The following is a 24151-nucleotide window of genomic DNA, read 5'->3' on the forward strand; positions in this document are numbered from 1 at the left end:
ACTATCACAGAACCATCTCCTGAATCTAACAGAATTAGACACATGAAGTAGGAGCAGGATCAGGCTACAGGGCCCCTGGGCCCGCTCCGCTACCCACAGGGCCATGACCGATCCGAACCTAGACTCATTTCCAAATTCCTGCCCGCTCCCCATAACCCTTTATTCCCTTTACTTCTAGGAAACTGTCTATTTCTGTTTTAAATTTACGTAATGATGTAGCTTCTACAGCTTTTTGGGGCAGCATATTCCATGGACCTACCACCCTCTAAGTGAAGTAGTTCCTCCTCATCTCAGTTTTGAAAGAGCAGCCCCTTATTCTAAGACTATGCCCCCTAGTTCTAGTTTCACCCATCATCGGGAACATCCTCCCCGCATCCACCCGATCCAACCCCTTCACAATCTTATATGTTTCAATAAGATCGCCTCTCATTCTTCTGAACTCCAATGAGTAGAGTCCCAATCTACTCAACCTCTCCTCATATCTCCTTCCCCTTATCCCCGGGATTAACCGAGTGAACCTTCTTTGTACTGACTCGAGAGCAAGTATGTCTTTTCTTAAGTACGGACACCAAAACTGTATGCAGTATTCCAGGTGCGGTCTCACCAATACCTTGTACAACTGAAGCAATACCTCCCTATTTTTATATTCTATCCCCCTAGCAATGAAAGCCAACATTCCATTGGCCTTCTTAATCACTTGCTGCACCTGCATACTAATCTTTTGAGTTTTGTGCACCAGGACCCCCAGATCCCTTTGTACTTCAGTACTTTCCAGTTTCTTGCCATTAAGATAATAACTTGCTCTACGGTTTTTCCTGCCAAAGTGCATAACCTCACACTTTCCAGTATTATAGGCACGACCCGTAGGCACAGGGTCGACTTGCAGCTGAGCCGAGCTGGCAGAGTTGTGTGCCCTCCGACGAGGACTCTCCACTGCTGTCCCTGTCTCCACCATCTGCTGATGCTCACTTGTGAGCTCTGATACACCAGGTGACAACACTGCACTATCTCGCGAGGGTTCCACCGAGGTGTGAGCATCTGCGCTGGTGCTGGGTGCTCTGAATTCTGCTGATGCTGCGTCCTCAGAAGTTGGAGCTTCCTCTGAGGAGTTTGGAAGCTCAGGCTCTTCCTCCTGGACAGTGGGGACGGGGGCTCTCGATGGTCCTGTGGGGAAGTAAAGGAAAGAGTCCGAGATGTGAGGCCAAGGTTACATGCACATTGAATATTGCAGATGATCAAAAGTCAATCTGTTAGAGCATCAGAATCATTATCAGTGACTCATGCAATGTCAATGAGAGAGATGATAAACTATTCTGTCACCAGCTTGCTCTGATGCACCCATCTGTCCGTCCCCCACTTGCGCATCCTCCTCCACTCCCACGATCTCCAGGGCAGCCTCCTCCCAGGGGGTGAGCTGGGCTACTGAGGGTGGCCCTCCTCCTGTCCTCGCTCTTTCCCTCTTATTGTGAGCTCTCTTTTCCTGCAATGAGGGAGACAAGTGGAGTTTGAGTGAGAATGAAGGAGTGAGTGTAGAGAATCCATATCATTGATGGTTAGAAGGAGACAAAGATGGAGTGAGGTGGCAAGACCAAGGGCCCTCCCTGTGTGTTGTAAGTTGTTTTCATAGCATCACAGCGATAGGGAGTGTGAGCGCTGCATAGTCGAATAGTTAGGTCAATGTGGCCATAGAGAGGGAATGGGTAAGGGTGCAGGGATGTCAGTGTCAAGTGGGATGTGGAGGAAGGGGTTATCAAAGCTGAGTGCTGGTGAGGAGAGGAGATGGGGATCAGATTGAGGGTGATGGGAAAATCATACTCACTTTTCCAGTGCGCAGAAGGTCATGAAACCTCTTCCTACACTGCAGCCAGGTTCTGCAGCACATAGACATTGAATTGACCTCCTGGGCCACTTGCATCCACACAGCTTTAGTCTGCTGAGGAGGCTTTTTCCTCCCCGAGGAAGTGAAGAGCACCTCCTTATTGGATCTGGCTCCCTCCACCAGAGCTTGCAGGGCAGCTTCATCAAAGCGTGGAGCAGACTTTGGCCTGCTGCTGGACATCGTGGCTGAAATAAGGGCTTACAGCAATGGGCATGAAGTTTGTAGTCTCCAGAAGAAGCAAGGCTGCTTGCAGGCCTTAAATCCAGCAGCATTGATGACATCATCGGAGGCGACTTTCAGGATGGAAAGATTAATTGGGCCAGGGCTTCCCACATGCTGGGAATCAATTGGCCAATTAGGTGAAAATCGCATATTTCCCCCACATCAAAGTGGAGTCGGGTGGATAACACGAAAAGCGTCTGACACGCTCCCAGCCTGCCCCATGACAAAATCGAGCCTTAGTGTTCCTCCGCTCTTCAATCCGCCAAACCAACTTAACGGATGGCTCCTTGGTGACAAGGGCTACCCCCTGAAGAAGTGGCTAATGACACTGATCAGGAAGCCAGCTAACGAGGCTGAGGAGCGCTACAACGCCAGCCACATTTCGACCAGGTCCATCATCGAGCAAACCATTGGCTTGCTGAAGATGCGATTCCGATGCTTTGACAGATCAGGTGGAGCCCTGCAGTATTCAGCAGCCAGGGTCTCCAGAATGGCCGTGGTCTGCTGTGCACTGCACAACATGGCACAGCGCGTGGCTTGCAGCTTCCTGATGAGCAAGTGGCTCAGTTCATAGCCTTCTCAGATGAGGAGGAGGAGGAGGAGGAGGATCGAGCGGCAGCATATCTACCAGCAGCAGCGGCAGCACGCGAGCACGTGATGCAAGGGATGCACTCATCCTGGCCAGATTTGCATAGGTTGCCCATTGTGCCACAAGTACTTGGCTCCTTCTTAACACATGATCGACAATAAACATGACTCTGTGGCCTCCTTTCACTCTGACCACCAACCTGACCACATAAGTGTCGTGGAGCCTGTAATGTGGAGCTGCCTAAGCTGAAATAACAGATGCCATCACGCCAACAGTTTACCATCACCTAATTTTAAAACATTCACACAGGGATGGCATTTCATCAATAAACAGAAACAATCACCCAATCTGCACACAGATCTGGAGGTTATATCCCTTGTTAGCTGGACCAACACAGCTTTGGTTTCTTTGGGAGGCCTCTTCCTCCCAGATGAGGGGAAGAGCACCTCCCTGCTAGCTCTCACCCCCAACAACCAGCATATCCAACGCCCCATTTGAGAACCTCGGGGAGGCTTTTGCCTTGGAGCTGGCTATTCTTCAAGGAGATAAAAGTTTGGACGTGGTGCACCATTGACCAAACACCAGTGGAATGAGCCAAGGCAGCAAGCAGCCCTTAAATGAAGCTGGATAAGTGACGTCAGCAGAGGCAAGTTTCAGTCCCAAAAGACTAATTGGCCCAGGGACCTCTGAAATTAACTGGCCAATTAGGGAGAAATCGCAAATTTTTCCCACCTGGAACCCACCCAAACTGAAACCCGCCTCCAACCCGCCTCCAATGGGAAAATCACCCCCAGAGGATTCAACTGCACTTAAACAGAATGAATACTGTGGTGCCACACACTGTTATAATTTCAACTATCGCCTGCCCCGTTCATGTTGGAAATTACAGCAGTGGCCAGTTATAAATTGAAAAAAAAAGTTGTGCCAATTGGCTGGCTGAGGCCCACCCATCTTGATTTATAAACAGGCCTCGAAGCGGGTAGGCATTTAAAAAAAATTCACTCTTGGATCAACTGTACTAATTACCACATGGCAAATGGTGTGAGGTAGTACTTGAGTACAATATAACTGGAAAGTCAATATTAGACTAAAGGTAATAAAATTAATATAGAAATCCAAATGACTATTTGGGAATTAACAGCACTGGAAGAAAAAGAAAGCCAGAAGCTGGATGGTGCTCAGCCATCCGACCATCATTTTCCAATCCTCTCTGGCTGCAGGTGTGGTGTTGAATGACTGGAGGACTGCTAACATTGTACCATTGTTTAAAAAGGGAGAAAGGGACAGACCGAATAATTACAGGCAAGTCAGCCTAACCTCGGTGGTGGGCAAATTATTGGAAAAAATTCTGAGGAACAGTATTAATCGTCATTTAGAAAGGCTCAGATTAATCAAGGGCAGTCAGCATGGATTTGTTAAGGGAAGGTCATGTCTAAGCAGGTAACCAGGAGAGTCGATGAGGGTAACACATTTGATGTAGTCTACATGGATTTTAGCAAGGTTTTTGACAAGGTCCCACATGGCAGACTGGTCAGAAAAGTAAAAGCCCATGGGATCCAAGGGAAAGTGGCAAGTTAGGTTCAAAATTCGCTCAGTGGCAGGAAGCAAAGGGTAATGGTCGACGGGTGTGTTTGTGACTGAAAGGTTGTTTCCAGTGGGGTTCCAGAGGGCTCAGTACAAGGTCCCTTGCTTTTTGTGGTATATATCAATGATTAAGATTTCAGTGTAGGGGGCATGATTAAGAAGTTTGCAGATGATACAATAATTGGCGGTGTGGTTGATAGTGAGGAAGAAAGCTGTAGACCACAGGAAGATATCAATGGACTGGTCAGGTGGGCAGAAAAGTGGCAAATGGAATTTAATCTGGAGAAGTGTGAGGTAATGCATTTGAGGAGAGCTAACAAGGCAAGGAAATACACAATAAATGGTAGGATACTGAGACATGTAGAGGAACAGAGGGACCTTGGAGTGCATGTCCACAGATCCCTGAAGGTAACAGGACAGGTAGATAAGGTGGTTAAGAAGGCATATAGGATACTTTCCTTTATTAGCAAAGGCATAGAATATAAGAGCAGGGTGGTTATGCTTGAACTGTATAAAACACTAGTTAGGCCACAGCTAGAGTACTGCATACAGTTCTGGTCCCCACATTACAGGAAAGATTTGATTGCACTAGAGAGGGTACAGAGGAGATTTACAAGGATGTTGCCAGGATTGGAGAATTTTAGCTATGAGGAAAGATTGGACAGGCTGGGGTTGTTTTCTTTGGAACAGAGGAGGTTGAGTGGAGACTTAATTGAGGTGTATAAAATTATAAGGGGCCTGGATAGAGTGGATAGGAAGGACCTATTTCCCTTAGCAGAGAGGCCAATAACCCGGGAACATAGATTTAAAGTAATTGTTAGAAGGATCAGAGGGGAGTTGAGGAGAACATTTTTCACGCAGAGGGTGGTGTTAAGTCTGTGTGTTCTAGTTGTAATTACTAACACAGACTACAAGATTAAAGTTCAACAGGTCTTTACTGGTTGGAGGTCAGGACTATACTAAAATACAATATTACTACACAGTGCTTATATACCGGTGGTCACCACCGGTATTACGTATACAGCAGCCAGAGAAAGTAGTACATCTCTTAAGGTGGAACAGGCTTAAGTTCTCTTAAGGTGGAACAGGTTACATACACCACAATCCTCCCTTTTTAGCTTAACAGTCATATCCCCATTTAACATAACATAATAACATATATAACTTCAGGTATAAACAGTTCAAAGGTTCAGTCTCTCAGGAGGCCTTCTGATTCGGTTTGGATAATGCCTTTCAGTGGTCTCTGATTCCTGTTGCTGAGGTGACTCCTCTAGTTGGTCTCCCATGCATTGGGTGTTATCATCCTCAGGTACATTCCCTGCCGAGGTAGATGCTTCAGGTTCATTAACGTCTTCCACAGTTGTCTCTGTCGCAACCATGGGTTCGACCCTTGCTCTCGATTCTACCAGTTGATCCGCATGACGCCTTATCACATTGTTACCAATATCTACTGTGTACATTAGAGGTCCTTGTCTGGCCCGAATTGTTCCGGACTGCCATTTTTCGTTTCCATAGCCCCTTGCCAACACTGGTTGTCCTACGTCGAAACTTCGAGTGGTCTTGTTATTAATATGCCGGAACTGTTTGTTTTCCACTTCCCTCCGCACATTTGGTTTTAACAAGTCCAACCTGGACCGCAACCTCCTGTTATAAAACATCATGGCAGGACTTTGGTTAGTCACTGCATGAGCGGCGTTTCGATATGCCATTAGGAAATTGTCCACCTTGTGCTGTAGCGGAATCTGATCATCATTCATGGCCTTTATTGCCTTTTTGAATGTTTGGACAAATCTCTCGGCCAACCCGTTTGTCACCGGATGATATGGGGCAGAGGTATAATGTTTCACCCCATTCTTCTTTAAGAATTTTTGGAATTCTTCCGACACGAACTGTGGTCCGTTGTCCGAACAGATCTGTTCTGGCAATCCGTTCCTTGCGAATATTGTTCTTAACACCGCAATTGTCTTTTCTGAAGTAGTGGTATTCATCTTGATCACTTCTGGCCATTTGGAATGTGCGTCCACCGCAATTAGGAACATGGAGTCCATGAATGGACCAGCAAAGTCAATATGTATGCGTTGCCATGGGGCTGAAGGCCATTCCCATGGGTGTAGTGGTGCGATCGGAGGTGCATTTTGCACTTTTTTGGCACCCAGCGCAGCTTTTCGTCAACTCCTCTATCTGTTGGTCAATACCCGGCCACCATACATAAGCCCTAGCAAGACTTTTCATCTTAACTCCCCCCAGATGACCTTCATGCTGTTCTTTTAGAACTCTTTCCCTTAACTTGGGAGGAATAATCACTCTTGTCCCGTACATCAAAGTACCATGGCAGACGGACAGCTGGTCTCGCCTTGCCGAGAATGCCGGTAACAGAGGATCACCACGTGTTGGCCATCCTTTCACTGTCACCTCGTAGACTCTGGACAGTGTCGGGTCGTTCCTGGTTTCTCTTTCAATACTTGCATTGGTGACTGGTAAACACTCGATGATGGTCGAATGAAATAACTCAACAGGGTCAACTTTCGTCGTTTCTTCTTCTTCAGGTAGTGGCAGGCGCGACAGCCCATCAGCATTGCCATGCTGCTTCGTACCTTTGAATTCTATTTGATATTGATGTGCCCCTAGGAAAAGGGACCATCTCTGGAGACGCTGTGCTGTCATCACTGAAACACCCTTCTTAGGGTTAAAAATGGATACCAACGGCTGATGGTCTGTCAGGAGTGTGAATTTTTGGCCCTGCAGGTAATGATTAAACTTCTTCACTCCCCATACAAGGCTGAGAGCCTCCCTATCGATCTGCGCATTGTTGCGCTCAGCGGAGGTCAATGATCTGGATGCAAACGTGACTGGCCTTTCCGTGCCATTTGGCAACTTGTGTGAGAGTACTGCCCCAATACCATATGGAGAAGCATCACAAGCCAACCGAATAGGCAGTGTCGGGTTGAAGTGAGCCAACACTTCCTCTGAGGTGATCAATTCTTTGCTTTTGCGAAATGCCTTCTTACAGTTTTCGCTCCATTCCCATGGTACCCCCTTCTGTAAAAGAGCATTTAGCGGGTGCAGTACCGTGGATAGATTTGGTAGAAATTTATGGTAATAGTTAATCAATCCTAGAAACGACCTCAACTGAGAGACATTATCCGGAGCGGGAGCCTTTACAACTGCCTCTATCTTGTCAGGAGACTTATGAAGCCCCTCCCGGTCAATGACATGACCACAGTATGAGATCCGCTTCTGGAAGAACTCACATTTCTGCCGATTAACTCTAAGTCCATACTCTTTCAGTCTGTTGAGCACCAGTTCCAAGTTTGCGAGGTGTTCTTCATCACCATCACCTGTAATCAGAATATCGTCCAGGTAACATTGTGTGCCTGGAATTCCCTGTAATACCTGCTCCATGGCCCTCTGCCAAATTGCTGGAGCCGATGCCACTCCAAAAACCAGCCTATTGTACCGGTACAAACCTCGATGCGTGTTGATCGTGAGGTATTGGCGTGACTCTTCTTCAACCTCCATCTGCAAGTACGCCTGCACCAGGTCTATCTTGGTGAAGTGTTTCCAGCCAGACAACGAAGCAAAAATATCCTCAATCCGCGGAAGCGGATACTGCACCGTGTGAAGCACCGGATTAACGGTGATTTTGAAATCTCCACAGATGCGAACCTTCCCTGGTTCTCCTGGCTTGTTGCTCAAAGGACGTTTCATAACGGGAACAATGGGCGTAGCCCACTCACTCCAATCTACCTTAGACAGTACACCTGAACGTTCTAGCGCTTCCAGTTCCGCTTCCACAGTAGGTCGTATTGCATAGGGTACCGGTCTGGCTTTAAAAAATTTTGGGTGTGCATGTTCATCAATCTTGATGTTTGCCGTAATTCCTCTCAGTGTTCCCAGTCCATGCTGGAACACCTCTTTAGCATCATCCAATATTTTGGACAATTGTTTAGGTTTGACATCTGTTTCCCCGGAATCTACCGTTAGTGCCTTCAAGGAGTGCCAGTCCATATTCATTTTCCTAATCCACTCCCGTCCCAGTAGTGGTGGACCTCCTTCAGGTAGCACATATAAGTCCATTACTTGGCTTTCTTCGCCCTTGTGGACCACTTTTACCTCTATCTTTCCGATGGGGTACACTCTTTGCCCCGTGTATGTTTTCAATATAATCTCCGTATCCCGTAAGGGAATATGTTTGAATAACCTTTTGTAATCTTTCTTATTCATGACCGTCAATGCCGATCCAGTGTCCAATTCCATCTTTACTTGGACTCCTGCTATCTGAAGAGTGACCCAAATTGTCTGGAGATCTGCATCCTTACCAACGTTGTGTACTCTTAAGCTACCCAGTTCATTACTGCTAGCGTCTGAATCTGACTTCTGTTCGTTCGAACTGGTCTTTGTCACCTTGTGCACCTTTATGTATTTTCCTTGCGGTGACTTTTTCTTGCTGGTCTTCTTTCCTGACCGGCATACTTTAGCTATGTGGCCAAGCCTGCCACACGTTCTGCATTCTTGGTTTTTAAACCAACACTGGTTCTGATCGTGCATTGTCTTTCCACAACGATAACATTTTACAGTACTCAAACCCAATTTATTTGTACTGAGTTCCGGTGACCGTAGCTGCATTACTGCCGTGCCTCTCGCTGCGGCTTCGTGTGCTGCTGCCATAGTGACCGCTTTCTCAAGCGTCAGCTCATTCTCCTCGAGCAGTCGCTTTTGTGTATCTTCTTTTAATAAACCACACACAAATTTATCTCGTAGCGCCTCTGTCAGTTTCGTTCCAAACTGACAGTACTTTGCTAGCTTACGCAATTCCATTAAATATTCAGCATTGCTTTCATCCTTCAGCTGCCTTCTGCTGTAAAATTTAAATCGTTCCGCTAGCATCAGCGGCGTGGGGTTTAGATGATTTTTCAGGACAGTAACAATCTCCTCGAACGTCTTATCCGCCGGTTCATCTGGTGATAAAAGGTGTTTCAATTGCCCGTATGTCTTCGCACCCATTAAGTTTAATAATGTTAGTGCTTTCTCTTCATCTGGAATTTTATTTGCTTTACAATAATTTTGTATGCGTTCTACATACATGGCCTAATCTTCGATGTCGCTATCAAAGGTATTAATGTTCCCATGTTTAGGCATCGTTGCAATTTAATTTATTTTAATTTTTATCCAAGATGGCGGCTTCCCGCTCTTGTCTTCGCCCTCCGCCTACAAAATGGCGGTTTTCCCGTGCTTGGCGGTCTTCACCCGTCCCCCGACGCTGTCGCCGCTTCACCGCGGCTCTCGCGCCTTCAGTTGCCCCAGACGCTGCGCCTTTTTAGCCCGAATGCGGCCCGGCCCTTATCACCAGCCGCGATCGATGTCCCCGCGCTGCGCCTTTTGGCCCGAATGCGGCCCGGCCCTTATCTCCGGTCGCGATCGATCTCACCGCCCTTATTCCTCCGTCTTCCCTCCCCGTCTGTACAGCCAACGCGGCTGACTTTCTGGTCGCGTCGCTGCCCGGCTTACCCACCACCGAGGAAGAAAGAAGATAGCTGACAGCCGCTGATGGAGGCTTCGAGTTCAGGATGTCTTCTGCACTCTGGTTTCTCGATGTCTGCCGCGCGCCGTGTCTTCCAGCAGGGTGATGAGGGTGGAAACCTCTCTTCGACGTCCGTTCTGTGGACGAAGCCGTCGTGGATATAAACTGCCGCAGGGTAAGAATCGGACTCGTCGCCACTGTTAAGTCTGTGTGTTCTAGTTGTAATTACTAACACAGACTACAAGATTAAAGTTCAACAGGTCTTTACTGGTTGGAGGTCAGGACTATACTAAAATACAATATTACTACACAGTGCTTATATACCGGTGGTGACCACCGGTATTACGTATACAGCAGCCAGAGAAAGTAGTACATCTCTTAAGGTGGAACAGGCTTAAGTTCTCTTAAGGTGGAACAGGTTACATACACCACAGGTGGTGGAGGACTGGAACTCACTGCTTGAAAGAGTGGTAGAGGCAGAAACCTTCATCACATTTAAAAAGTACTTAGATGTGCACTTGAAGTGCTGTAACCTACAAGGCTATGGACCAAGAGCTGGAAAGTAGGATAGCTCTTTTTCGGCAAGCACAGACACGATGGGCCGAAAGGCCTCCTTCTGTGCCGTAAAATTATATGATTCGATGATTAGCCCTGTGCAATATTTCAGGCCACTCACCAGTCTGAGCAGCAAGGCACATGGGCCTCAAGACCTCCCTGAAACCTGAAAGCTGACTGACCCAGCCCTGATAGTGTTTCTGTTCTCAGCCCTCCCCCTACCTCCCAATTGCTGCTCCAATCCCCAAACCCCACTAACTGACTGGAACCAGCCCTGTTGCTCATTACTGCTCCCGCCCGTAGGCCAGGCTGTCGATCTGGCCAGCTGTCGAGCGGAAGACTGCAGCATTTTATTTAACTCCACGTCCCCGGCTTTGCTGGGTTTCCCACTCACACCTGCGCTCCCCCACACCCTCCCTGCCTTCCCACTAATATCGGGGCATGGCTTCAGTGACCAATTCAATCATTGCAACAACAAAAAATCTAAAAGTAAATGTTAGTTGGGAAACTTCTAACTGTTATGAGCAGCAGTACTGCCAACTGTTTATACAGGTTATAGGATGCATGCAATGAGCAATTCTGTCATAATATCCTGGTCAGTGTGCTTAAACATCAGTGTCAAAATAACATCCCGTGTTCAAGAAATAAGAACAAGAGTAGGCCATACGACCCCTCGAGCCTGCTCCGCCATGCAATAAGATCCTGGCTGATCATCGACCTCAACTCCACTTTCCCGCCCGATCTCCATATCCCTTGATTCCCCTAGAGTTCAAAAATCTATCTATCTCAATAGAATATATATTTCATAGAATATCTTTGTACTAAAATTGAATGAAATTTCATGGTAAATTCTGTAGTCTGGAAATCAGACTGAATCCCAAAATAATTTTCCTGATGACTCATAACAGATGCTTCGTAGAGGAGATTAGAATTCTTCTACATTACAACAGTGACTACACTTCAAAAAGTGCTTAATTGGCTGTAAAGCGATTTGGGGCATCCAGAGGTCCTGAAAGGTGCTATGTAATTTCACGCTCTTTCTTTCTTTCTGAGTTGATTGGAGCAGAGATCATCACACAGGTAAAGGGACAGTGCTGTAACTCACTGCACTGCCCAATTTCTGAGGATTTACAAAATGCTGATGAGAACAGCAAAATACTATATTAAAATCTGACACTGTAGCCTCCTGCAATTTATTATTGGCTTTAATTTCTTTCAGAATGGGGAAATAGTTGAAGAATATTCTAAACGAATTTCTCTCAAGTTAAAAAGTGATCAAATCCATTTAAATACAATATATGAATCTGATTCTGGCAATTACACGTGTACCTTTGAGTTCTTTGAAAATAACATCCAGTGGCTTGTGAAAAGAACATTTACAGTGAGAGTTATAGGTAAGTGGAGAAATGTACCAATAATCTTGAATTGGTTTGATAAGTGCCTTCTCTGTTCACCTGAAGAATTTTTTATTTTAATGCACCCTACAATTAAATAGCTCAGATTCAATAGTCTGTACTCCCACACTAGATGAACAGAATGCTTGAATTAGAAGGTCTGTCAATGGCCATGGAACCCTATCCTAGTGTGAGTCAACACTTTGAGGAGGAGACAGAAAGGGAGGAAATGAATCATATTTTTTAAAAACCTGAAGAAAGGTTCAAAATATGAGGAAAAGCCTTTTGGTTCTCCACAACCCCTCCATCTTTCATTGGGCACAGTGGAGTTTCAATTGTGAAGCTGTATTCTCATGTGATAAGTACAGTGTAGATTTTTTAATTGTCCCTGCCTCAGCTAATCCTGAAAGCTGTTTTATGTGCAGCACAACATGCGCCTCTTCATTCTTTGAGTAGGAATCATGAAGGGTATTGGAAAAGAGAGGAAACCAAGGCCTTTGAGCTACACCTTCTCCAAACAGGGGCCCTCACAACGATGGGAAGTAGACCTTTTTGTGCTTGAGAAAAAAGCTTGACTACCAGATAGTTTGTCTGCCTGATAATCCAGGGCACAGTTAAATCACTTCTGACCACTCGATAGGACAAATTTGAGAGCCAAGGTCAAGAAAAGATTTGTAGACATGTAGACTAAGACCGGCCCAAAGGAATTTCATTATCCAATCATTGCATCATCAACTGCGAGGCATAGATTTTAATAAATTAGAATTGAAATCCCAGATACATTTTTTGAGGCCCTTCTCCAGGTAGAGTCTCATCTAACAGAAAGTTGAATCTGAGATTTGGGCATTAAGGCATGCTCCTGATTTTCTGGTGATTAATTTTAGTTATTACCCTCCACATCCAATTCTCACCTATGCTCTGATTAAGTCAGATCAATACGTGTTTGCTAAACTCCAAACTCCTCTCGGTGGGTCTCCTGCAGAAAGGCCATGCTAGGCGAGAAGGTTTTCCCCCACATTATCACTCCTGATCCTCCTGGCCCACAAGAAGTGCTCCACGAGGCTGTCCTCGCCTCCCTGCAGCTGCCAAGTTCCGTGAATCCCAGCCAGCCACAGTAAAATCTGCAAAGCAGGTTAAATTTGAGGCTTCTAGCCTCATCAACATACTTAAAATGCCAACCCGCCTCCTGGAGGTGGGTTGGCTGTCGGCCCCTGGTCCCACCTCAGTAAAACCCAGAAGTCGGTGGGTTGCAGCCGGTTTCTGACACGCTTGGAATTTTGCCCATTTAACCACCGCAACCCCCCCCCCCCCCGCACCCACTCACACCTGCTCACCCATGTTAAAATTCCCTTCTGAGACACTCAACTAAGGTAAATACAATCACTTCTCAAAGCAGTGGGGAAATGTCATGTGATCGAATGCCATGTGATTAAGCATTACATGAGCAGTGTCAGTGATGTAATCAAATGTCACATATCGAATCTCCAGGAACACATCAAACCAGCGTTGGCAACCCTGAAGGTGAAGGGGAATATTACTTTCACATGTTTCAATATGTGAATGCTAAATGATTGAGCACTGGAGTTGGTGGGAGGGGATGGAAACCTTCTAATCATATCCCCTCTAAAGAAAGGAGGATGTATGATCAGTTCATAGAAAGTGGCACAAGTGCACCATAGTACCCTTAGAAAGAAAAGTAATGGTAATGGTTGAGATGGAGTTACAAATCAGTCTATCAAGACTGAAGAAAAAAGGGTGCTGAAAGGAGCTGAAGTTAAAATTGCATCATATTCTGCCAAATACTGAAAAACAGCTGCTCAAAGTGGGCGACATATTCACTCTCAGAGCTTTCCACCACACCAGAAAGTTGTCCACTTTTTCTGCCAGTGCTGTTTAGATCCTTATCAAATAGATTCTTTACCAGGATCAAGTATATATTGTCCTCACAACTCTGGCTCTGTAGTGCATACGCTGGACCTTATAACAGGTACAGGTACATTTTACTTACGTTAATTTACTGTGAAAGCCTGGCAAGAGAAGCTTGAATATTTGCCTTAATAGTTTTTGCCCACCTAAAAAATACAGTGGGATGCTGGAGAGCTCTCTATAGCTTGATTTACATTGGCCTGAAGGATGGAAGGTAAAGCTTGGAAAATCAGAACCAATGTCCCAGCCTAGCAAAGCTAAAAGTAGGTGAACTTTTTGTTTTTGGAGAGAATCTCAGCACTGACTATTTCCATTTCTTTTGGTTTCTGGTACTGTACTTGACATATTGTTGGTATTGTTCTGGTAAAATAAAATTAGGCATCTTAAATTGTAACAAAAGGATTAAACCTAAGAGACACAAAACAACCTGACACAGCACTCTGGGTGTGACAATTTGACAAATGAAATGCGATTGTTTATTTCAGTTGCTGACACAAGGGAAACACCAATGGTTATTGACCCTCATGGAGTAAAAACAATTGAAGTCGAGCTTGGTAAGTCAGAACAAGTTTTCATATGTATGGCAATAAATGTGCTAATGTTTAAGATTCTGCAATCCGACACTCCCAGTGGGGAGTGGCGCTCACAATGAGCACATCTCAGGAAATCAGAGCATGCCCACTGAGATGAGCTCCCTATGAGTGCTATAGCAAAATACTGCAGATGTTGGAAATCCGAAATAATAACAGAAAATGCTGGAAAAACTCAGCAGGCCAGGCAACATCCGTGGAGAGAAATTAGAGTCGACGTTTCGGGTCTAACACTTTTTCAAAACTGGAAAGGAAATGAAATAGCTCGAAAGGCAGGGCTGGGACAGAACAAAAGAAGTGAAGAGACATTAAGAGGTATTCAAAACGAGACGAGATGGTGATAGGACTAGTGGAAACAAAAGACGGCTCAGATTAGGTGTGAAATGTCCTGGCAGAATGAGAGACAGCTGCCATGTGGGAGAGAGAAAAAAAAGGAAAGGGGGGGAAGGGGAAAACCAAAACAAAGGGGTGGATAAAAAATATAACTAAAAATGTAATAGGGGCCGAGGTTATGATCTGAAATTGTTGAACTCGATATTGAGTCCGGAAGGCTGCAAAGTGCCTAATCGGAAGATGAGGTGCTGTTCCTCGAGTTTACGTTGAGCTTCCGTGGAACAATGCAAGAGGCCAAGGACAGTGAGGTCTGAGTGGGAATGGAGCGGTGAATTAAAATGACAGGCGACCGGAAGCTCGGGGTCATCCTTACGGACTGAATGGAGGTGTTCCGCAAAGCGGTCACCCAATCTCCGTTTGGTCTCCCCAATGTTGAGGAGACCGCATCGTGAGCAGCGAATACAGTATACTAGATTGCAAGAAGTACAAGTAAATCGCTGTTTCACCTGGAAGGGGTGTGTTTGGGGCCCTGGACAGTGGGAAGGGGGGAGGTATAGGGGCAGGTGTTACACCTCCTGCGCTTGCACGGGAAGGTGCCAGACAAAGGGGAAGGGGTGCTGGGGGTGATAGAGGAGTGGACTAGGGTGTTGCGGAGGGAGCGGTTCCTACGGAATGCTGAAAGGGGAGGGGAGGGGAAGATGCGTTTGGTGGTGGGATCACTTTGGAGGTAGCGAAAATGGCGGAGGATGATCCGTTGAATGTGGAGGCTGGTGCGGTGAAAGGTGAGGACAAGGGGAACCCTATCGTGGTTCCGGGAGGGAGGGGCAGGGGTGAGGGCAAAAGTGCGGGAGATAGAACGGACACAGTCGAGGGCCGTGTCAACCACGGTAGAGGGGAATCCTCGGTTGAGGAAAAAGGAAGACATGTCGGAAGCACTGGTGTGGAAGGCGGCATCGTCGGAGCAGTATTGTTACTAATTTGGTTGGCCCAATCGATATGTAGATTAAAGTCACCCATGATGACTGCTGTGCCCTTATTGCACGCTTCTTTAATTTCCCTTTTAATGCCATCCCCAACCTCCGCCTTACTGTTTGGAGGTCTATATACCACTCCCACTAATGTTTTTTCCCCTTGGTATTTCTCAATTCTACCCATACAGATTCCACATCATCAGAGCTAATATCCTTCATTACAATTGTATTAATCCCTTCTTTAACCAGTAATGCTACCCCACCTCCCTTTCCTTTTTGCCTATCTTTCCTGAATATCGAATACCCCTGGATGTTGAGTTCCCAGTCTTGGCCATCCTTGAGCCACGTTTCCGTAATCCCAACCAAATCATATTCGTTTACCTCTATTTGCGCAGCCAATTCATCCACCTTATTACAAATGCTCCTCGCATTAAGACACAAAGCCTTCAGGCTTGTTTTTTTAACACTCTTAAACCTATTAGAATTATTATTTATTGTGGCCATGTTTGATTTAAACTGTTGATTTCTTTGACTGCCACTTTTGTTTTTCTCCTTCCTATCTTTTGCTTTTATCCCTGTTTTCCTTTCCTCTGTCTCCCTGCTCAGGCTCCCAACCCCCTGCCATTTTAGTTTAAACCCCCCCGAACAGTGCTAGCAAACCTCCCCGCAAGGATATTTGTCCCGCTCTGGTTCAGGTGCAACCCGTCCGACTTGTACAAGTCCCACTTTCCCCAGAAGCAGGCCCAGTGATCCAGGAAACTAAAGCCCTCCCTCCTGCACCAACTCTTTAGCCACGCATTCATCTGCTCTATCCTCCTATTCCTATACTCACTAGCACGTGGCACCGGGAGTAATCCAGAGATTACAACCTTTGAGGTCCTACTCTTTAATCTGCTACCTAGCTCCCTAAATTCTTGCTGCAGGACCTCATCCCTCTTCCTACCCATGTCGTTGGTCCCAATGTGAACCACGACCTCTGCCTGTTCACCCTCCCCCTTCAGAATGCCCTGCAACCGTTCAGTGAACACCTCCGTTCAGTCTGTAAGGGTGACCCCGAGCTTCCGGTCGCCTGTCATTTTAATTCACCGCTCCATTCCCACTTGGACCTCACCGTCCTTGGCCTCTTGCATTGTTCCACGGAAGCTCAACGTAAACTCGAGGAACAGCACCTCATCTTCTGATTAGGCACTTTGCAGCCTTCCGGACTCAATATCGAGTTCAGCAATTTCAGATCATAACCTCGGCCCCTATTTCATTTTTACTTATATTTTTTATCCACCCCTTTGTTTTGGTTTTTCCCTTCCCCCCCCCCTTTACTTTTTTTTCTCTCTCCCACATGGCAGCTGTCTCTCATTCTGCCAGGACATTTCACACCTAATCTGAGCCGTCTTTTGTTTCCACTAGTCCTATCACCATCTTGTCTCATTTTGAATACCTCTTAATGTCTCTTCACTTCTTTTGTTCTGTCCCAGCCCTGCCTTTCGATCTATTTCATTTCCTTTCCAGTTTTGAAAAAGGGTTAGTCCCGAAACATCGACTCTTATTTCTCTCCATGGATGTTGCCTGGCCTGCTGAGTTTTTCCAGCATTTTCTGTTATTATTTCCCTGAGTGCTGCTCCCCACTGGGAGTGCCAGATCACAGATTCACCTCATATATTATAAGCCTCAACACCAAGGAATTGTGTGGGCTGATTACATTGTTGTCCCATGTTTTCACAGCTCTGCCAGTGGTGCAGAGTCTATGAGCACAGGTCAGGGATTGGATCTCGGTCCATGGCCGCAAACGCACAATTCACAGCTCCATTTTCAAACAGGCAATTTTTTGCGCAAGAATGAGGCTTTGTTACTGGTATGTGCAAGCTTAATTTAAGTGAATTATTTATGCAAATGTGGCCCCTCTCTGGAAATCCCGACTGCGGATGAGTGACCTTCCATTGCATACTGCTCAGCCATTTCCTATGGATGCATTTGAGATCCTGAGGTATAGCTTGCTCAAACGGGCTTCTTAATGGTGGATGCATATTATGGTCAGTGCAGAAGCTATTTTAACTCAGCAGTGTTACTATATTTTGCACAATGCATTAGTTGTTCTTGCTGGGAGCTCTCATCTTTCCATTTCTTTTTTTTGCTGCCGATGCTTTCCTTCAGTATTTTTTGATTGCTATGAACATTTAAATGGCACTGAAAAGGTGCTGAGCATGGATATTCATAGCTAGGTTCTGAAAGTGCTGGATGCTTTAAATAAGGAAGAGTTCTTGAGGAGCTCCCAAATGCCACACAGGTATCAAGCAAATGATAGATGCTGTGTTTGCAAGCAGCAATGCCATCATCGTTGTTCCTGTGGAAAGGAAGCATCAACTGGACAGGATACTTAGGTGTCACATGGCGGTAGAGTTCCCTCGAGTGCAAAGTACTGCAATTGGTACCCACATGGCTGTTATCCAGGAAGCAGACGTGATGCCTTTGTTGTGTGGCAGCCCATAGCGCCCGTGATATTTGAAGGTGAAGAAACACTGGGTGGATGGTCCCTAAGAGAACAGGGCCATCCTCTGCATCCATGGTTGCTGATCCTACTGAGAAAGTCCACCACCTGGACCTGAGAAGTGTGTTGTACACCTTTGAGGACAAACCTTGTGTACAGTGCTTGAAATGGTACCATGCAGAGGGTGTGGTAGTTTCCAATTTAGGTTTGTGCCATCCTTGATAGGTCTCACAAGAAATATGTGCAACAGTGAGAAGTAGTTACCTTTGCCTTGCTCCTAATATTAGCAAACGATTTCCTCATTTACAGCCAGACGCAAGGGACCTGGGTGATTACATAGGCTCAATCAGTATCCTTCCTCAATGCAGCCTACACCTGTTTTATTAAAGGACAGTAAGATCCAACCTCAAATTGGGGCATCCTCCTTTGCTGCACCTCCTACAAGAGGACCTCTAACCATTATGCATTAAAGGGAGCAATTTTCTGTCCCCACCACAGCTTCCCTTTTAGTAGCTGGTGGTAACCCTTTAAGAGCTGCCTCCTTGTCAAAGTTTGCACTCCCCAGCCAAGCACGCTACAGGTCAAGCTTGCTCGGCAAGCTTTTCCTGTGCCTGTAGTTTATTCAAATTGGGAGAGGGTCTCCCATTGGAAAATTGGGGCAGTCTAGCACTCTGCACTACATGTGCAGGCAAGCCCATGCAGTGAGCCAGTTCAACCCCCATTATCGACAAAACCGAGGCTTGTGTGAGGTGACAGGAGTTAATTTGATATTTTTCACTACATACACCATTTCTAACAGTCTACACATTTCATTCCAGGAAATTCTGTACAGTTAATGTGCAAAGTTTATTTTGGTTATGAAAGGAAATTCCGCCCTGTAATCAAATGGTTAACAAACGGCAAAGATGGGACAGAAAATATGAGACTCCAGCAGGATGAAGTTCAGTAAGTACTAAGCCACTGAGACGGTTTTTATTATCTATAGTGTAAGCTAACTGGGTTAAAACTTCTAAGAAAATTATTCTTAGCTCCCTCCATTCAGATTTAGCTGTTAAAAGCCCAGAGACATCGGGCTCGAATTTGCCAGGCCCGAGGAGGCGGGAAAGGAGGCGTGTGGGGTGTTAAAATTGCAAAAGTGGTGAGCGGGCCCGACCCCACCTCCATCCTGCCTCCAAGCAATTTTCCCAAATGTGGGGTTTCTGATCCCGTCTCCGTCCCACCTCCAAGAGGCGGGATAGGCCCTTAAGGCCCTTAACAACCACTGAATTGCCTCTGTAACCCCATTTTGAGAGGCCTTTCTGATTTTAACACTTTTCCCACGTGATACACGCCTCCTCTGAAACATGACAGTGAAACCTGGCAGTAGCACAATTGGATTGCTGACTATCAGCTGCAGCTCCACCATTAAATAGGAGATTTGATCAGTCATCATTTGCAGGTAGCAGGACTTTGTTGTCTCAGGTCTGAGGGAACTTATAGCAGGCATAACCATAGCTGTGGAAGTTTGGAGCCTGACACCCATCTCCACTGTGACCTCCTGGGAAACCCCTCTCGCTACCTTGACTGAGCACTTCCTCAACTGAGGCATATAGCAGAAGTATGGGATCCATTTATTTCCTTTCCTCCTGGACATCAGATGAGGACAAAGACCAGCCACGGCAGCAGCAGAACCATGAACAACAGCAGCACCAACAGCTGCAGCAACAACAGGAGCGCCAAGCTGCTGCTCACCCACCTGAAGCTGCATAGGCCGGAAGGCGCCAGCGCATGGAAGCCCACCGGCGCAGGAGATACCCCCCCAAACAGGGTCTACAGACAGAGGATTAGCTACCTCAACATGACTGAGCAGCAGTGCCAAAGGTGACTCCGACTTTCGTGAGAGGTAGTGGGTGACATCTGCGCAATGCTGCAACAAGACCTGGAGCCCAGAGGAGCAGATGGACACCCCTTACCAGTGGCTGTCAAAGTCATCACCGCACTCAACTTTTTTGCCTCAGGCTCATTCCAGGGATCAGCAGCAGACATCAGCGGCATCTCCCAGGCGGCCGCACACACTTGCATCACGCAAGTAACCGATGCCCTCTTTGCCATCGCGCACAATCACATCTATTTCTCCAAGGATCGAGCAAGTGTCATGGCGTGTGCGGTTGGATTAGCTAATCTGGCAGGCTTTCCAAGGGTGCAGGGCGTCGTTGACTACATACATGTGACCCCATAGCAATCCAAGTATTTTTGTCAACCGCAAGGGTTTCCACTTCCTCAACGTGCAGCTGGTGTGTGACCACAAGAAGGAAATTTTGCATGTTTATGCAAGTACCCTGGCAGTTGCCATGACTCCTTCATACTGTGCCAGTCTAGTGTGCCTCCACTCTTCAGTCCACCAGACCAACTTAACGGATGGCTACTTGGAGACAAGGGCTATCCCCTGAAGACATGGCTAATGACGCCATTGAGGAGCCCATCCAATGAAGCTGAGGAGAGCTACAACTACAGCCACATTTCCACCAGATCCATAATCGAGCAAACCATCGGCTTGCTGAAGATGTGCTTCAGATGCCTTGATAGATCAGGTGGAGCCCTACAGTACTCAGCAGCCAGGGTCTCCAGAATCATTGTGGTTTGCTGTGCACGTCACAACATGGCACAGCATCATGGCTTGCAGATTCCTGAGGACCAAGTGGCTCCTCACATATCATCGTCCTCCTCCTCCTCCTCCGGCTGAATTCTGCTGATGCTGCGCCCTCAGAAGTTGCAGCTTCCTCTGGGGAGTCTGGAGGCTCAGGCTGTTCCTCCTGGATAGTGGGGACAGGTGCTTGCGATGGTCCTGTGGGGGAGTAAAGGAAAGAGTCAGAGATGTGAGGCCAAGGTTACATGCACATTGCATATTGCAGATGATCATAAGTCCATCTGTTAGAGCATCAGAATCATTATCAGTGACTCATACAATATCAATGAGAGAGATGAAAAACTATTCTGTCACCAGCTTTCTCTGATGCACCCATCTGTCCGTCCCCCACTTTCGCATCGTCCTCGAGTCCCACGATCTCCAGGACCACCTCCTCCCAAGGGGTGAGGTGGGCTACTGAGGATGGCCCTCCTCCTGTCCTCATTCTTTCCCTCTTATTGTGAGCTCTCTTTTCCTGCAATGAGGGAGGCAAGTGGAGTTTGAGTGAGAATGAAGGAGTGAGTGTCGAGAATCCATAGCATAGATGCTTAGAAGGAGACAAAGATGGAGTGAGGTGGCAAGACCAAGGGCCCTCCCTGTGTTTTGTAAGTTGTTTTCATAGCATCACAGTGATAGGGAGTGTGAGGGCTGCATAGTCAAATAGTTAGGTGAATGTAACCGTAGAGAGAGAGGGAATGGGTAAGGGTGCAGGGATATCAGTGTTAAGTGGGATGTGCAGGAAGAGGTTGCTAAAGCTGAGTGCTGGTGAGGAGAGACGATGGGGATCAGATTGAGGGTGATGGGAAAGTCATACTCACTTTTTCAGTGCGCAGAAGGTCATGAAACCTCTTCCTGCACTGAAGCCAGATTCTGCGGATCAGTGACAACAAGTTGACCTCCTGGGCCACCTGGATCCACACAGCCTTTGTTTGCTGGGGAAGCTTCTTCCTCCCTGAAGAAGGGAAGAGCACCTCCTTATTAGCTCTTACACCCTCCACCAAAGCTTGCAGGGCGACGTCATCAAATCTGGGAGCAGTCTTAGGTCTCCCGCTGCTCATTTTGCCTCCAGGTCCCTCTCACAGCAAAGGCCAAAAGGTTGGCAGTCTGCAGAAGAAGCCAGGCTTATTGCAGACCTTAAATGCAGCAGCAATGATGACATCATCGGAGGCGAGTTTCAGACTGAAAAAACGAATTGGGCCATGGGTTCCCACACGCTGGAACTCAATTGCCCAATTAGGTGAAAATCGCATCATTCTCCCACATCGATTTGGAATCGGGTGGATAACACGAAAAGCGGATGACACAACCCCAGCCCGCCCCAGTGACAAAATCGAGCCCATCATCTTTTGAGATATCTCTAATGGATAAAATAGTCACACAAGCAAATTTGCCCAACTATACAATATCCCTCAAATACTAGGGTTACACCAGTCTCTAATAGAACTTAGAACTGTTCACTTGAGTTAATGATGAAATCAGACTTCTACTTTTTCCCACATTTGCTTCTATTTAAGTGAGTTTCTAAATGTCTCGTTTATAACATCATTTAACTACACTGAAGAGAATAAAATATAATTTAATGTGTTGTCAGTATTGATCTCTGAAATTTAAGTGGGACTCTCTGAATGCATTTGGCTTTAACAATTAGAATACTTGTTAATTGATAAAATATATCGTATTGTCGTAAAACCCAACTGGTTCACTAATGTTGTTCAGGGAAGGTAACCTGCCAACCCCACCTACCCAGTCTGGCCTACATGTGACTCCAATCCTGTACTATGTGGGTGACTCTTAATACCCTCTGAAGTGGCCCAGTAAGCCATTCAATTGTGAAAAACCTTCTCAGAGCAACAAGGGATGGGCAATAAATGCAGCCCTGTCAGAAATTCTCAAATCCCAAGGACAATTACAAAATGCTATCTTCCTTGATAAAAATGTCACTCACTTTCTCTCTAAACACAGGCCTTAAACATAAGCTCACTTTTTAATGCTGTGGAGCAACTCAGAGCTTCAGAGTTGATCCAGCTGTTCCACTGGTTGGCACAAAACTTAAACCACTGGGCTCTTCTCTGGCTGCTGGCTGGGCAGCTGACACTGACCCCGCTAATAATACAGGCTTCTCGCAGAAATACAATACCAATTCTTTTAAATTATATAGAAACAAAATGGCAATAAATGACTGCATCTCTCATAATAACATTAGATCAACAGCCACCCATCTATATTGAGTGGATAGTCAATCTTTGACAATAGTAAGGAAGTCTGTGATCAAAAACAATGGCTTTGGCCATTTTCATAATTTTATACCTTAGGCACCCATTGTGCTTGCATTAGACACTCACATGTTGTGAAACCTCTGCAGTCAGCCTGTCTATTCTCTGAGCTTATGGTTTTTCAGTTGACAAATACCTGGCATGCCTGTGTGATTTTAATCTCTTATAGGCTGATTCTAGTCATAAAGAATCCAAATAAGAAATTTCATTTTTTTCACAACCACCCTCCCCTCACTGCTACACCATTGATCTCGCCTCTGAGTCAGAAGTTTGTGGGTTCAAATTCCACTCCAGAGACTTGACCAGTACAGTACTGAGGGAATGCTACATTGTCAAAGGTGCTGTCTTTCAGATGAGACATTAAACCGAGGCCCTGTCTGCTCAGTCAGGTGGACGTAAAAGATCCCATGGCACTATTTCGAAGAAGAGCAGGAGAGTTATCCCCAATATCCTGGCCAATATTTATCCCTCAATCAACATAACAAAAACAGATTATCCAGTCATTATCATATTCCTGTTTGTGAGAGCTTGCTGTGTGCAAATTGGCTGCCGCGTTTCCTACATTACAACAGAGGCTATACTTCAACAGTACTTCATTGGCTGCAAACTCCATTACAGGCATGTAATCCTCCTTACCTGATCTTCACTTTGAAAGGCGCTATAAGTCTTTCTTTCTTTCTTTCTTTCTCCTTGTGCTCCTACATCCTGAGACCTTTCTCCCACTCCTATCAATCCATTCCCAATAATCCCATACCTGCCACTACCATCCCAATATTCCCAAACACACCTTCCCACCAGTGCTGAATCCCAGCAGCCCCTTTCATTGCTCTCAAGGCTCAGGACTATGCTAGGGTTCTCCCCAACAATCCCATACCAAACACGTGCCTGTTCCCCAATCCCAGTGATCCCACACCCTAGAATCCACCTCCTAGTTCTTTCAGGCCATTGCAATCCCCATGGTGTAACACTTATAACCCTACTCACAATACTCCCAGACTCCAGAACTATCCTCCCAATGCCATCAGTCTATAGGGCCACACCCAGTCCCCAGTACTACTACATGCAGTTCCTGCAGCCTATCTCGACCTACCTCCAGCCTTTGCACTTAATCATGGAATTCAAGCCTGAAACTATCATTAACACTCCATAATACTCATTTTTTTTAAT

General features: G+C 46.2%; 1 protein-coding gene across 1 annotated transcript in view; it reads left to right on the forward strand.

Annotated features, from left to right (window-relative positions):
- LOC147111756 (interleukin-18 receptor accessory protein-like) overlaps nucleotides 1-24151 on the forward strand; it is an 89072-nt gene that overhangs the window by 39523 nt on the left and 25398 nt on the right. Inside the window, exons 5-7 of the mRNA XM_085998959.1 lie at nucleotides 11570-11744; nucleotides 14156-14224; nucleotides 18865-18991. Coding sequence (XP_085855085.1) covers nucleotides 11570-11744; nucleotides 14156-14224; nucleotides 18865-18991 — 371 coding nt within the window. The remainder of the gene's footprint in view (nucleotides 1-11569; nucleotides 11745-14155; nucleotides 14225-18864; nucleotides 18992-24151) is intronic.

Source organism: Somniosus microcephalus, chromosome 10 (assembly GCF_052327205.1).
Source record: "Somniosus microcephalus isolate GS21.2 chromosome 10, FLI_Smic_1.0, whole genome shotgun sequence".
NCBI lineage: Eukaryota > Metazoa > Chordata > Chondrichthyes > Squaliformes > Somniosidae > Somniosus > Somniosus microcephalus.